The following is a 12,623-nucleotide window of genomic DNA, read 5'->3' on the forward strand; positions in this document are numbered from 1 at the left end:
AGCACCTGAAGCTTTCCGCGAGGCTGTGATGTGCAGCACGCGTTCAAAGGCCCTCGGCGGAACGGGGAAAGCGGCGGCGACGGAAAGGGAGGGAGCCAGCACCCCGACGGAGACGGCGCCGCAGCCGCGCCCGCCCCTCGGCCAAGCCCCGCCCGCAACTGCCGGGCCTCGTCCCTTTTCGGCCAGCCCCGCCCACAAGGGCTCGTGACCGCCCCCGTTCAGGGTGGCCCCGCCCCGCCCGGGGCCGCCTCCGCGGTTCGGGCGCGTTGGCGGCCGTGGGGCGGGGCGGGGCGGGGCGGGGCGTGCGAGGCTCTCGCGAGAGCGCCGCGGGCTTCGCGCGGTGCTTGCGGGGAGCTCGCTCCTTTCTGGCGGCCCGGCCATCTTGGCGGCGCGTCTGCGGTGAGCGGGGCCGGGCCGGGGGCGCGGGGGCCGCTGCGGGCGCTGCTGCCGGGTTCTGACCGCTCCCCTCCATCCCCCTGTGTTCCAGGTACCGCCCGACCCCGCGTGAGGCAGCAACATGGTGGCCGCGAAGAAGACGGTGAGTGAGAGCGGGGCCGCGCCGGGCGCACGTGGTGGCGGAGCGTCCGGGCAGCGCCGTGGTGCGGCGGGGGGACCCCGGCATGGCCCGGGCCGGCGGCCCATGGCCCCCGGCGGCCCGGGGGTGCTGGGGGGGCCCTGGGCACAGCCCGTCGCGGTCCTCAGAGCTCGGGCCGCGCCCCTCGGCCGCCTCCCGCTGCGCTCGGTGTGCTGCGGTCCCTCCCGTGCGATGTCCCGGGGTGCTTGCAGAGCTCCTGAGATGGCTGCAGGAAGGGAGAGGTGGTGCCGAGGTCCTGGTCCGGGTGGAGTTCAGGTTTCGCCTTTCCTGCCGTGTTCTGGCCTTTCTCTTAGAGTGGCTCTGACAGATCCGGGTTTCTTGGTCACATGGGCCTAACCTGTTGTCATGAGCATCACGCTCCCCGATGTAATATCAGTTCGATATCGCACAGAGTTACTTCTTCCTGCTGCCCCACGTAATGTCAGTGTGCGCCCTGGGCAGAGACAGACTCTAAACCTGCCTTAGATTTGCAAGGCAGAAGTGGTATGTACGTGGCCTTGACTAGCTGAGCTTAACAAGAGCTTGTCAGATACACGCAGATGTCACTGATTTACTGATGTCACAGATGTCACATCACTTTGAGATGTATTTTCCTATTGAGAGATGTGGGGGTAAGAAAGAACTTTCTGAACTTGTGAAAGCACAGTATCAGCAATGCCCCTGTCCATAGGCTTTCTTATACTCAGGAAACTGACTGGCCTTCCTAGTCCATGTTTCAGATTATAGAGAGATGATAAAAATGCATATATTTGAAATTTTTCTATTGTGTTCTCCTTTGTTTTGAAAAGTGTGAAGTAACACAGTGATGCTTTTCTACGTCTTTTTCAGAAAAAGTCCCTGGAGTCCATCAACTCCAGGCTTCAGCTGGTTATGAAAAGTGGCAAATATGTGCTTGGGTACAAACAGACCCTGAAAATGATTCGTCAGGGCAAAGCCAAGTTGGTCATCCTCGCCAACAACTGTCCTGCTTTGAGGTAAGCAGATGTGGGAGAAAACAATTCTGAGATGGGTTCTTTGTACAAAGACAGTGTGTGCTTCATGCTGATTGCTCCAGAGACTTCATACAGAGGGCTTTGCTGGCATGTTCTAGAGTGCTCTGAAATTTGTTTGGTAGTTTGCTGTGTAATGATTTAAAGTCTAGAAGTGTTGAAATGCTTCCTGGTGTTTTTCTGGCTTTGTAATTCAAGGAGTTTGCACTAGAGAAAGTCCTGGAAGCTTTTCACACTTGATAACATTCACTAAGAGTGTAATAGGGCTGAATTGCTATATTTTTCCAAATTAGTGTATTGGAAAATAATTTTATAGCTAGGGAAACTGATAACAGATTAAAAGTATTCGAAGCACACAAAATTTGCCAAAGTTAGTTATAAATTTGGGGTCCTGGGCAGTGCAACTGCTTTTTTGAAAATGTAATTTGTACTAATATCATGACATTTTCCTCATTGAATACCTGGGCCCTTTGTGTTGTTGAGGGATATTGACAGGCTCAAGAAAATGTAAATGCAAAACCCTGAAATTAGATACTTGAGAAATAGCAGGACTGTTGCAGTGGGCAGCAATCCCCAATATTAGTGGGAATCTGAAAATGCTTGGAAAACAGTATTGACTGCTAAACTCTCGTAGACAAAGTCAGAAGAGAGGGCAGCATAGATGGACTTTCTGTTTTAAATTAAAATACATGCTTCTTTTCTCAGCTGCTGAACTGTGTCTCTGTTCAGCATCTGGACACCACTGCCCATCAACATTAACTCTCTTAGTTTATGCAATTTGGCACATAAAAAAGGCTTTTCAGAGGTCTGCAAGTGCTGAATCCTTCTACCATGTAGAAATGAGCCTGTGTAGGAGCAGCCTGAAGCGTTTGTTTTTACAAACCTTCAGCAGACATCTAAGTAAAGGTTCCTGAGCCACAAGTGTGGAGTGATGCTGCCTCACAAGAAACAGCTGCGTTTCTCTGGGTGGGAGGGAAAAGTTAAAGGTCTTAAGGTTTAAGTGTGGTAGGAGTTAAAGCTGCTCTCTCTGTATTGCAGTTGGTCAGAATTGTTTGTGGTCCTGATAACACCCAATTTTTGGATTTCAGAAAATCAGAGATTGAGTACTACGCTATGCTTGCCAAGACTGGTGTCCATCATTATAGTGGGAACAACATTGAGTTGGGCACAGCATGTGGAAAATACTACAGAGTGTGCACACTGGCCATCATTGACCCAGGTAATTCCCTCCTGCAGTATGGGGGCCAAATGAGAAGGAGTCTGTGGATCCTCCCTTCTCCTTTGAGTAGCAGCACTGAGCAAGGAATGAGCAGGAGTGATGACACACTTTACTCACTGCCTTTTTCTATCAGGTTTAACACTTAAAATTTTCTTTGACCAAGATCCTGCTCTTTTTTTGCGAGTCCTAGGTTCTTAGAACCTGGAAGGACTTCTGCTTCTCTTGCACATAGCTCTTTTAATGCTGAGCCCTGTGAGCATTTTGTCTGCTTGTCAGTCTGTAGGGAGGTTTCAGTGTCTGGGCCTGTGTGGGACCTGTTTCTGAACCCATCAGCTAGGACATGAGCTTGCACAACATCCTGTTTACAACAGCCCTGTTGGACTGTTTTTAAGCTGAGACAAAGGATTGTGACTTGTCCTGCTTCCCAGAATAATATATAGAAAAGTAATCAATAGGCAGGTGGATATTCGTCAAGGGAATGAAAATTACATTCAACACTTCCTTTTAAAACTGTTTGTATGAAATTATTATGGTTTGGTAACAGTCTTTGACCCAGAGAGTTGCTCAGATTCCTTATATAGAATGCTAAGTAGGTGACTTCCCAGAATGTTTTAAGAGAAGAATCAATCCCGTGTTCTGTTTGTTGATCAGAATGCATACACATATGTTTAATGATTTCTCTAATAACTTTAAACAACTGTTCCCCAAGTCACAATGATTTGAATTTCCCACTGCTTCAGGAAACTTTATTTAGCTTGCTTGTATTCAAATAGTAGCTGTAATTAATTTTTCCAATGTCACTTTCAGGTTTGGTTTTGGGTGGGGTGGGGGCTGCAAGTCAGTCCTAATGCTCTGTAGCTGCCAATGCGAATATTCTCGCTGTCCTGATATTTCTGTGATCAGGGGAGGCTAGACATTCGCTATAGTAAAACTATGCATTGTGTCCTCCAGGACTAGATCATTGTTTTAGTCCTGGCTTTGTAAATGCTGGTGACAGGTGCATAATTACTGTAAATATTGGTTTTGGTTTAGAAAAACAGTTACAGGTATTCTTATCAATATTACCAAAATTATTTGCTTTTTTTCCTAAGCAGACTATCTAGAATCACAGTGGTGATTTTATGGGTGGGGTTTGTTTTGTTTCTTAGTTTTATTCCTAAATACCATCTTCCTGTGGGTCCTCTCGTAACAATACATTTTTGTTTTACAGGTGACTCTGACATCATTAGAAGCATGCCAGAACAAACCAGTGAGAAGTAAATGCTGTAGAGGTGTTATTTCTACAATAAAACTGGTTACAGATCTCTTTTAAAGAAAAATTTGTATTATACATTTGTTGGTTTTAGGGAACAAACTATATAAATGAAGATTCATTCCCACTGCTGTGCTTCTTCTTCTGTTAGAAATAACCTTCACATGGCAAAATTTGCCTTTCTTTCTGTAGGCATTGTGGATCTTAAGAGGTAAGTGAAGGAAGGCTTGGTCATGGCAAGTACGGTGCCAAATCCCAGCAGGCTGTGGCTTCCTTGGTGTTTGCTTTTGGAGTGCTAACGCAAACACAGGCATAACGTAAGGGACAGTCACAAATTTGGGATGTTGGTGGGGAACCCTAAAGGTTTACTTTCATGAAATATTTCACACTGTTTTTAACAAGTGGATCAAGTACTAAATGTGCATTAGTCCCTTTGTCTTTTCCTTCTAAGAGTATGTATCTGTAAAAGGACAAACAGGATATAGCTTCTAGATGTGTAACATACACTTTCAGTAAGATACCAGTTAACTTCACAAAACTGTTTTTAAATCAATAACCTTTTTTTTTTAGTTTTCTGAAGATACTGGAGAGAGATGAGCTGGTGTTCTTAAGTCACAATTGCTGAGAATGTCAGTGTCTTAGAGATTTGTGCCTGTTTTGTTTGAGACCATGACTGCAGGATGTTCCTTATTACTAGGGATTGTTAATTGAGGTGCTAGTGATTTTCTGACATGAAACAAGTAAACACCTAATGAAAATCAGAATGTAACCTTGCAGAATTCTTAAGTATGCCAAAGCACAAGGTATCTTTCAAAGCTTGCTGTTTTATGTCCATGCACATTCACCAGCTTGTCTGAGATCACTTAATCACTTATGTTTTGCTGCAACTCCTTCTGTTATAAAGTAAATGAAGTTTGGTGTTTCCATTTGGAGACCGTCAAGAGGCAAACTCTGAGATGTGTCAGAGCAAAGGAGGAAGTGCTGGTGTATTTACCTATTAAACCACAAATCTGGATGAGTTGCAGTCAAGGGGAAAACACTTTAAGTGGCCAGAATAGAAGCAGTTTGCTGGTTTTGTTTGTGTTTTAGTATTTAACAGGTGTGCAGTTAGCTGAATTGACCAGGTAATACTTTCAGAATTAATATACTGTTTGCATTCAGGAAAGTTAAAGAATTAGTGAATACTGACTAAAGGACAGCAGGGAGAAGTTGGGTAGTCCGGACATAATAAGAAAAATTTTTAGAAACTTCAAGTTGTGATGCCCTGATAATCCAGTGGACTTCCCACTTTCCATCACAGTTTAATTCCATCACAGTTTAAACACATATGTGTAACTATATATTTACTTCCTACTGATTCCAGTAGTAACTTGTTGGAAGAATCCAAGTCAAGCCCATGGCTGTGAATGCTGTCTCACTTGTTCTGTGTATGTCTATACATAGAACTATATATATACACACAAACTGTGCTTAAAATACTAGGAGTGGAGGAGGGAAATACGGAAAAGCAAGTCATATAAATTCATACCCTAAAAATACTTTAAAACATGGAGGTTTCATTTCAGAAAACAACAGCATTTTATTATTTTGTATAGCTTATTTCAGTTGTTCTGCTTAATTAGAATTTCTGCTAGTTACTAAATTGTTTATATAAAATTTTCAACATTTCTTATCTGAAATCAATGCAAACATATGTGATATAAATGCAAGGATCCAGAATATTCTTTTTAACTTCAGACACAAAGATGTTATTGTACATTGAACCAGTTTAAGAAAATAGCTCTGACAACTTTGTATACATAAATATACAGTGTAACATACACTTAAAATTCTGATCAGTATTTTAGTCTGTTTTCCAAGTCTTCCATTCTCTTTGTCATTTCTTCCAGTAGATAAAAGTTAAGGAAAGAGAGCTACTGATAGGATGCATTAATAGAAAAAGTCAGCTACCTGATTGCTATGGTCCATAAACATTCTCTTGTTTCTCCTCTGACTCCCAGTAATGTCTCATACAATACTCCTCTGTATTTTCTTGTTCTGATTTGATCAGCTGAGTTGAGAATGCTGTGTGAAGCCCCATTCCTTAACAGGCATACCTTGTCATGGAGTTCAGACAGTAGCTTATTAAAAAGGCTGGTTCTAAAAATGTATTACTTTTCTCTATTTTAAAGGGAGGGTAAGTATTTATCTAGTTAATGCTGTTTAAAAAATGTTTTACTTAATCATATGGAAAACTGCACATAACTAACAGTAGATTATAGAACTATGGGGCTCTGAGACACCAGGAAGAGTGTCTGCTTCTCATGATCTGTTCTGTCCATAGTTGTGACAGTGCTTCCCAGACAAATGTGGAATAGAGCACAACAAAGTCCATGGGATCTAGGGCTGGTTCCATTTACAGTAATAAGCTGTAGCAATGCAAAGTAGTGTACAGCATCCCTTTCCTGATAAGCACTTCCTGTTAGCAGGAATTCTGTCTCCTGCAGGAAGAGGTTGGACCAGTACTGTTTACTTCAGCCCCTCTCTATGAGTGCCGTGGAAATGCTGCAGCCAGGGGAAGCTGAGAGGAAGAGAAGGCCTAGCATCAAGTGAGATCTGAAGGCACTCAGATCTACCTCAGAAGGATGAATTTGCTGCAGCCCACTCCTTGCTTGTTTGATTAGAGTCTTGATTTCAACATTTTAAGGTCTTACACAAGGGAAGATTGAGAACTGGGCTTATAAATTGAGATCTTTGACACACTGCTGTTAGGGATTTTTTAGGGCAGACAGGCAAATAGAATTTGGCCTCGTGAACAGCCACGTGTACTGTTGCCCTCAATTGCCAGCAGGAAAATCTCTTGCTAGTAAGGAGCAAGGGTGGCTGTCCTGCTTCTGTGGATGTTTAGTCTGCCTGGACATTGGCTTTGGTAATTTCTCATCTGTCTGCTGAGGCAAGGTTACTCTGCATAGGAGCACCATGTAAACTGGATTTTCTTTAACAGCCATATTTCTCAAGTGTTCACAAAGGCAAAGTTGAAACAGTGAGACTGCACTCAACTTATTGATAGAAGTTAATGTAGTTGGACACAAAACAGTATGGACTGGTCCCTCTAAATTTGTATTGTGTAACTGGAGCTAGTTTTGCAGCCAGTTGTCCCTCCCTCACTCCAGACCTCTGGAGGAGGACTAGCCAGTAGTCTGCAGTTCCAAGGACTAGTGTATCACCTCATACCTGAGCTGCTCTTGAGATAAGGCAGAGAAATGAGGTTTGTAATAAAGAGGAAACTGGATGGTTCATACTCTTCAAAGCAGTGGCTGCACAGTGCTCTGAGGAAGTGCTTAGCACTGTTCCTATCAAAATTCCTAGTGTCTGGGTCAGTGTTGACAGGTTTTCCATCACCTTGAGCCATTGGAGTAAAAATCACAGGTTGCCTGCTCAAATGGTAAAGCAAAAAAAGCACATGTTGCTAAGGTTCTAAGCTTAGTAAATAAGTTCTTTGATTCTGAGTAAGCTCAGAGTTCCCCACAGCTCAGCTGCAGGAGATTGCAGTAAAGAGCTTCTAAAGGGGCAAGAATTTGACTCCTTTCTTGTCAGCATGCAGCTTGGAATGCTGCATGTCATATAACACTTAAGGACATGGGAAATGACCTAGAAATTTTTCTCCAAAGTTGTTTGAAGAAGTCCCATCAGAGGAGTATGTATGTTGATGAGCGTTTGAAACACCTGACAATAACCTTACATGACGGCTTTCTCCTCCTTTATGAAATGTGCTTTGCATGGTGTAATTTAATCAAGTGATTAGAACATAATTCCTTAGTGTCTGCCAAAGGATTCCCTTGGGAAGGTGAGAGATGGGCTGGCTGCTGCAGGGAAGGTCTGAACTGGTAGGCAATGTTCTGCATCAGGTTACCAGCCACCGAGGGCTCTGCTTGCCTCCCTCTGGACAGACTGTTCACAGTCTGAAGCCGTTCCTGTCTAGGAAGCACAAAGTGATGAGCTGTTGGTATCATCACTGCACTCTTCTGTGCAGAGAATAAGTGCTTACTGCTCTTGCACACAGTTACACAACTCATGTAGAAGATGATGTTTTCTTAGTGTTTATTTGATCAGAAGCAGCTTTCATGATGAAAACAGGAATTTGCTGCATAAATAGCACATGATGAGCTGTATTGCCACTTTACTACTGTTGTTTCCTGAGATGTGGATATTGCAGGCTGCTGCACTAGCAGCTCCCTTGAAATAGACTAACTGGGTGGCAGAAGCTAGTGATCTGCACTTTGCTATCTTTTATCTGCATTTCTTTTAATGCAAGATAAGGCAAATCTGAGTCCTCTGATTTCATCTAGAGTATGGTTTTAAATGACTCACTGCATATGGTGCTTTACCAAGGAGTTCAGCAGGGAAACACCTCATGTACTCTTGACACCTGTAGCCAGTAAATGCTATTTCAGTAGCATCTGAAGAAGTAACCCAAAGCAAAGCATGTTAGTCTTGAATTTAACCAGTTGTTTCTTTGCTGTTCCTGAAGGTGTTTACTGTAAGGGGCTATTAAAATTCAAGATCCTTGTTAATATTTTGGTCCCTTCTATGAAAGAGAAGCAGATTAAAAGTTAAAGGCCTTACTCCTTGGAAACTATTACGTAGTTTAGATTTTCTTTACAATAAACTGATTTTAGCTATGGAGGCAGATCAGACTTGATGCAAAAACATAGTTTGTTTTAACCTGCCTTTCTTACCTTACCTGTAAGAAACAGTTACTCAGAAAGGATATATCGCTGGGTGAGTTTTCTTACTTCATTGGTTGCATAGTTCTGGAATGTCACAAGGTTTTCACATTTACACTGGTCATTATCTTTTGAGGCTTTTGCTGAAAAACAGAAACACTTAAGTGTAGACTAAATGCTGAATAAATTGAAGAGGATGGGGAGGAAATGACAAGGCATTATAAATGCAGAGCAGGTTTAATAAATCTTCCTGTTCTCAAAACAGGTCAACATCCCCAGGAATGCCCAGAGGCAGATTCTGTCAGTACTGGAAAATAGTACACAATGTGTAGTCCTGTATGTTCAAAGAACAGTCTGGGTTATTCTAAACAAAGGGAACCCGATTACCTGTTGTTGAGTGGATGTGACTGTCTTCAAAAAGATACTTGTGGTGTACTGCAAGATGTGGACAGTCAATGACATCTGTGATGGCTATTGTGGTTGATTCAGGTCCTGCAGGAAACCCCCCAAAACTCTAAAAATCAGACCCACTAAATTATAATTTTTTTTCTACTCACATGCACTGAGTTCTCCCTAATTAGTAAGTAATCTTACTAATTGCAGTAAGGATCATTCAAGGAAAGGATTAGCGATACAAAGATATGAAGGAACCAGGCTGTTAGGCTGTATTTACTGTATACATTATATAAGTTGTGGGTTGCAGAACTGAAAGGGAATTGTGAAAGTTCCCGTGAGAAACAGAAGTGATTGAAAGGTGAACGTGCTTAAAGTGTGAAGCGCAGTGTTGAAATACAAGCTTCTCCATGAAGTATTTCATTCGGATGATGTAAGAAGCATGCAGCCATGCTTTTGTTACAGTGAATCTCCATTTTTCACATTGCAGGGTGACTCAGAGGGGCGAGGAGGCAGGGACACGAGATAAACCATTTTAGCTGAATTGTGAGAGTTCTCTACAGAAGGCAGCATGAAAAGGCAGCAGGAGAGGACACTTGAGTCAAAACAGCCAACCTGAAGGCTGTGGACCAGTCTTATGAAGCCTCCCAGATGATGCATCCTGCTGGTGAGGTGACTCTTTCAAGGCTGGTAGATAGAAATTTCCAAAGGAAATGATATCACAAAAGGAGCGATAAAAATGTTCACATTATTTAGAATTGGAGATGTTTCTTGCTAGTAGCTTGATATTTGTCTCTCATAACACACGGAGAATGCCTCATACCTGTGCAATTTAGAAGAGGTCCAGTGTTGATGGAAACTCCACAATTTGCCCTTCAACTCAGACTATCAGAAGAACTCCTCCAAAACCAGAAGTGATTATTTAATAATAGTGAAGCAATCTGAAATGACAGCAATCTACTTTGTGTCCCATAGTGAAAATTCTTTCATGTTTCATTAGCATCCATCATCCTTTGGGGTGAACTGAATAATAATATTGCTTGGAGAAAGAAAAAGTTTCTTCCTGTCCTTCAGTTTTCTTCTTTATAATGGGAAATATTGATCAGGGAGTTGGGAGGTTTTAGGTAAGAAGGGTGCAGCAGAGTCTATTTGATACACTGCAGTTGTAAGCAAAAATACACATTTCTAATTCACGAAGGACGGCCTTTAAAATGTAAAGATTTATTTCAGAGTCCACACCCCGATCTTTTTAGTCAAGAAATTGAGAGGAAACAAAACCTGTGGCGAGGTGGAACTTCAGCCATTGTGTGCCCTGCCCCTTTCTTGCTGGCAGAGGGCAGAGTGGAGGCAGCTGCGGTTCCTTAGGACTGGTCCTTCACTAGGAAATGAACACTTCGTCCTCCACTGACTCTGGAGCCCCCCATGGCCCAGAGGAGCTGAAGAACAGGTATTTAACAACTGCACCACGTGACTGATCGTGCCAGGGTGATGGAGCATCTGGGACACATCCCCTCCTCTGGAACCTAGAGCTCCTTCCCTGAAAGTGAATGCGTGGGAGTAAAAGATGACAGTGCAAAATTGCCTGATACACCATGAAGATGCAGTAGGGAGGTGGAAGATGCTTCTGGGACATCCAGGTTTGCTATAACTATTGGGGTCCCTGCTGTTTTAGTCAGTTTTGAGAGATGCATAATAATATACAGCTGTGCTAAATTGCACTGGGGAGGAGATGAGGCCCTTTTGAGTGGAGGTTGGAATTACTGAGCATGAATATGAGGGGAGAACAGATGAGTGGTTGAATAAGAAGTCCAGAGATCAGGCAGCAGAACTACAATATTTATATAGAGATGCAGATATAGATATCTCAGTCTGCATGGGAACTAGCTGCTGGAAGGAACTCAGATTTTGGAGAAGAGTTCAGGGCAGAGAGGTGTGGGATAAGACCACAAGGGAATTAAACGAGAAGCAGAGCCTAGCTGAAGAACGATCAAGTGGGAACAAGGATAGTGAAGATATCTGTTGTAGAAGAGATGGAGCAGGTAAGACAAATCTTGAGTGTTTGATCCTGGGTCACAATTTGCTCAAGAAGTTGCTCAGGAGCTGCAAGCTAATGGGAGGGTTGTTTAAGAAGGGCAGAGGAACTGACCTGAAATGTTTGAGCTTTGGACACTGGGCTGGTATAGACACATAATTAGGGACAGAAAATGACAGATGCACTGGTAGAGATGTGGCAGGAGGTCTCCAGTTTGGAATAGGAACTGGGCATTTAAGAAACTCCAGGCTTCAGAAACTAGTTGGAGCTCTGAGATTTCTGCTCTCATTGCCTCTGTGAAGCTGAATAAACACATAAGTAGGACAGAGGCTGATCACCCTGAATCCCTTGGTGAAGTCAGTGCAATGAATAAATTTGTTGGGGAACAATGCTGAAGTTGGATGTTCATTTTCAGTGTTCTGTTTTGTAACAAAACACTATTAATTTGTTAGGAGGAGACTGAAAAAGTGTCATCAAAAGCATTGTCTGAATATTTGCTGAACTGATAACGATCCATAATTTGGAAGGAGAACAGAATGTTAACCAGCTGGCTGCTGAGTACTGTTATCTGATCAGGGCTGGGGTCTTGTGACAAAAATAGTATATGACCATGTAATTAAAAGCTCCCATAATGCACATGCTCAGGGCTGAAGCTGCAGTCATACTGAGTATGTATGACATTGCTGGAGCCTCGTTAGTGCTTCCAGTCAGATGAGAAATTAAAATTAACCAAGGCAATGAATGGGAACCTTCCGACTGAATTCCTTTTAATAAGAGGCAAGAGAAAAAAAAAAACCTCCTATTTTTGCCTTTACTAGTAGTCATCAAGAATAATTAATAGTAATCAGCAACTATTTTACAAGGCAGATGCTTTCTTGCAGAATAAAAGAAAGCCTAACCCCCCCCCCCAAAAAAAAAAAAACATTTGGAAGACTTCCACATTAGTTGGAAACAGGCAGTGCATCTACAGCTGGGATTAGGGATGAGAGGCTTTTTCAGTGGAGTCCATAAGGACAGGATCTCCTCCTGTCCTCACAAGGTGGAGCCTCAGCAGACCTCAGGTAAGGACCAAAGCTGGAGTAAAGATAAAAGTCATTGCTATTGCAGAGGAGAAAAATTGCACTGTATACAACAGAAGGAATTAAAAAAAGAACTTTTAGATTGTGTAACAGGTTTGGAGGCAGAATTTCTGGTGGAGTGAGTTGATGAGTAATAGGTAGTCCTGGAGTGTCCAGAAAAACAAGGTTGGGTCAGTCCTCAGTTCACAGGTGTGAGGCATTCATTGCCTGTTGTTGAGAGAGGGGGAGGACAGAAGCTGAAGCACCAGTGCTGTCCAGTTCCTGGAGGTGTAGACGTGAAGCTGCCACAAAGGGGCAGGATTTACTTATTTTTTCATATAGTAAATAATGCAGTTAAAAGGAAAAAAAATTGTGGTTG

The 12,623-nt window shown here is 43.0% G+C and overlaps 2 protein-coding genes and 1 non-coding gene across 10 annotated transcripts in view; 2 read left to right on the forward strand and 1 right to left on the reverse strand.

Annotated features, from left to right (window-relative positions):
• The first annotated feature begins 257 nt into the window (after window positions 1-257).
• RPL30 (ribosomal protein L30) lies at window positions 258-4,182 on the forward strand. Its single transcript, XM_068184275.1, has 5 exons — window positions 258-399; window positions 488-538; window positions 1,424-1,569; window positions 2,673-2,803; window positions 4,014-4,182. Exons 2-5 carry the CDS (start codon window positions 518-520, stop codon window positions 4,061-4,063), a joined length of 348 nt encoding a protein of 115 aa, XP_068040376.1. The 5' UTR covers window positions 258-399; window positions 488-517; the 3' UTR covers window positions 4,064-4,182.
• On the forward strand, window positions 3,668-3,802 carry LOC137465357 (small nucleolar RNA SNORA72). Its single transcript, XR_010994625.1, has one exon. It is a non-coding gene; the product is annotated as a small nucleolar RNA SNORA72 (small nucleolar RNA).
• A 1,427-nt stretch (window positions 4,183-5,609) lies between the features above and the next one.
• The window catches only part of MATN2 (matrilin 2), a 68,574-nt gene continuing 61,560 nt past the window's right edge, over window positions 5,610-12,623 (reverse strand). For 6 of the 8 annotated variants that reach the window (XM_068184222.1, XM_068184257.1, XM_068184245.1 and 3 more), the window contains 4 exons: window positions 9,770-9,841; window positions 9,149-9,253; window positions 8,809-8,904; window positions 5,610-5,943 (listed from right to left, as the gene is read on the reverse strand). In XM_068184222.1, coding sequence (XP_068040323.1) covers window positions 5,891-5,943; window positions 8,809-8,904; window positions 9,149-9,253; window positions 9,770-9,841 — 326 coding nt within the window. In that variant the 3' untranslated portion in view covers window positions 5,610-5,890. The remainder of the gene's footprint in view (window positions 5,944-8,808; window positions 8,905-9,148; window positions 9,254-9,769; window positions 9,842-12,623) is intronic. The other 2 variants (XM_068184229.1, XM_068184253.1) reach the window with 2 other exon arrangements.

This window comes from Anomalospiza imberbis, chromosome 1 (genome assembly GCF_031753505.1).
Source record: "Anomalospiza imberbis isolate Cuckoo-Finch-1a 21T00152 chromosome 1, ASM3175350v1, whole genome shotgun sequence".
Lineage (NCBI taxonomy): Eukaryota > Metazoa > Chordata > Aves > Passeriformes > Viduidae > Anomalospiza > Anomalospiza imberbis.